The following is a 1,947-nucleotide window of genomic DNA, read 5'->3' as shown; positions in this document are numbered from 1 at the left end:
GTGAGTGAGGTGTCCGAGGCCCTCCGGCCTTCCTGGAAGCTGACGGGGAGCAGGACAGCTCCTCCCAGGGCCCCCTGAGCCTGCAGCACCGGGGTGGCGGACTGGGCGCCCAGCAGCGGCGAGGCCAGTCTGAGAGGGAAGCAGGTGCCCACCGGTCCCTGGGCGCCCAGGCGTCCGCTGAGCTCTGCCGGGCCGTCGCCTGCTGAGGTCAGACAGCTGTCAGAGCTGGTGCCTTCTGAAGGACTGGCCGAGGAGGAGACAACCACACCTGCAGAAAGAGCAGGGTGTGATTCGGGGGCCCTCACGCTCCCCAAGGCTGACGCGACCCACCGGCACCCGGCAGTTTTCATGGGAGAGGAAGTGGCTCTGCCACCTTCCCCACGCCCACTGCGGTGGCTCCCAGGCCCTCGGACAGCCCTCACGGCCCGCTGAAGGGGCAGATAGCTGTACTGGCCACCCCGTCTCTACCCTCAACCCTGGGGAAGTGGGAGTCTATGACAGCCAGAGGCCACTGGAGGCCGGGAGCCTCGACAGCCAGCCCGCACAGGGGTCCCGGCTGCAGGTGATCGGTGGAGCTGACCCAGGGCCTGGGGCGAGGACCTGCCCCCTGGGGGCAACTAAACCCCAGCGTCCCCACCAAACAACCACATGGAGTGTCTAAGTGGGATAACTCTGCGGCTCCAGGTCTAAACCAATGGCGTATGTGAAAACTGACGACAGACTGCCCAGCGGAGAAGGTGCTCTTCACATCGGCCCCCGCAGCCCTGACCTTGACCCGCTCACCAGGCCCCCCTCCCGCCCGCGGGGACTCTTACATGGAGGCGCGCGCGGAGAGAAGGTGGAGACCTCGGCCAGCGTGTGCCTCCGGCCCGTGCCACCAGGCAGGGGCCTCTGTGCCTCCCGCTGCTCCTCCGGGCCCGGGCCCTGCCTGACCTCCTCGCTGATGGTCGTGTCCAGCAGGCCGCTGGGGGAGACCGAGCGGTGCCGGAGCACTCCGCTGCAGCTGGTGTCCACGGGGAAGAGCAAGGGCTGCGTGGGGTGAACATAAGCCAGTGACCTGGGGCCCCGGGAGGGCTGGTGCACGGGTCGTCCCCCCCCCCCCGCTGGGAATGAGACAAGCCCCCGCCCCAGACGCCGCCCAGTGCAGAGGCCCACACACCTGCAGCGAGCTGTGCAGCTCACAGTCCATTTCGGCCTGCAGGATGGACTGGCCCAGGGTCTGGGGCTGCGGGCACAGCACCGGGGACCGGAAAGCATCGCCAGGGAGGCCTTCCTGAGGCACCTGTGGATGGCAGAGGCGGACAGACGCCATCAGGGAGGCGGCTCGAGAGACAACTGTGAGCATTGTAAGAATGACCGAGCTGGCCTCGCTCTGGCACTGACGTCAGCCACTGGCTGACTAAGCTCAGAACACTGTGCTCTCCCTCTGAGGCCGTGCTGCGTAGAAGGGACTGAGAGAGGCAGACAGAGCAGCACCAAGGACTTAGCAACAAGCGGACACGGACAGGGCCTGACCCCCAACAGAGGGGCCAGCACCCCCTATTCTCCACGTAGCCTCTGACCTAAGATTCACGTGAGAACACCCCCAGGGCTTAACGGACAAGGGGACGCGACCTCGGGCCAGGGGCCGCAGCCTGCACCTCGTTGCGCACATCCAAGCGAGGGACTCCCGCCCCGGGGAAACGTTCCAAGGCAGGGACAGGGCGGGCTTCAGGAGACCTGCTCACCTCCACGGCGCTGTGATCGGCGCTTCTGGGCCTCTGCTGCAGGGCCGGGCCGGAGCGGGCCAAGGGCGGGGAGCCGCGGTGGCCTCGCAGGCGCTCCAGGAGGAGGTAGTAGATGGCCGCGAAGTGGTTATAGCTGCTGTTCTGCAGGGACTGGGAGGCGCGGAGAAGCAGATCAGCGCCAGCCCCAGCGAGAGGACGGCAGAGCGGCCGGGCCTCGGAC

General features: G+C 67.5%; 1 protein-coding gene across 1 annotated transcript in view; it reads right to left on the bottom strand.

Annotated features, from left to right (window-relative positions):
- Positions 1 to 1,947, bottom strand: part of SIK1 (salt inducible kinase 1) — a 7,943-nt gene that overhangs the window by 2,699 nt on the left and 3,297 nt on the right. The window contains exons 5-8 of the mRNA XM_023523175.1: positions 1,728 to 1,940; positions 1,160 to 1,282; positions 816 to 1,029; positions 6 to 268 (exon numbers count right to left, since the gene is read on the bottom strand). Of these exons, the coding sequence (XP_023378943.1) occupies positions 6 to 268; positions 816 to 1,029; positions 1,160 to 1,282; positions 1,728 to 1,940 (813 nt within the window). The remainder of the gene's footprint in view (positions 1 to 5; positions 269 to 815; positions 1,030 to 1,159; positions 1,283 to 1,727; positions 1,941 to 1,947) is intronic.

The sequence above is a fragment of the Pteropus vampyrus genome, unplaced genomic scaffold (assembly GCF_000151845.1).
Source record: "Pteropus vampyrus isolate Shadow unplaced genomic scaffold, Pvam_2.0 Scaffold380, whole genome shotgun sequence".
Lineage (NCBI taxonomy): Eukaryota > Metazoa > Chordata > Mammalia > Chiroptera > Pteropodidae > Pteropus > Pteropus vampyrus.
This window is presented reverse-complemented; position numbering and strand designations above follow the sequence as displayed.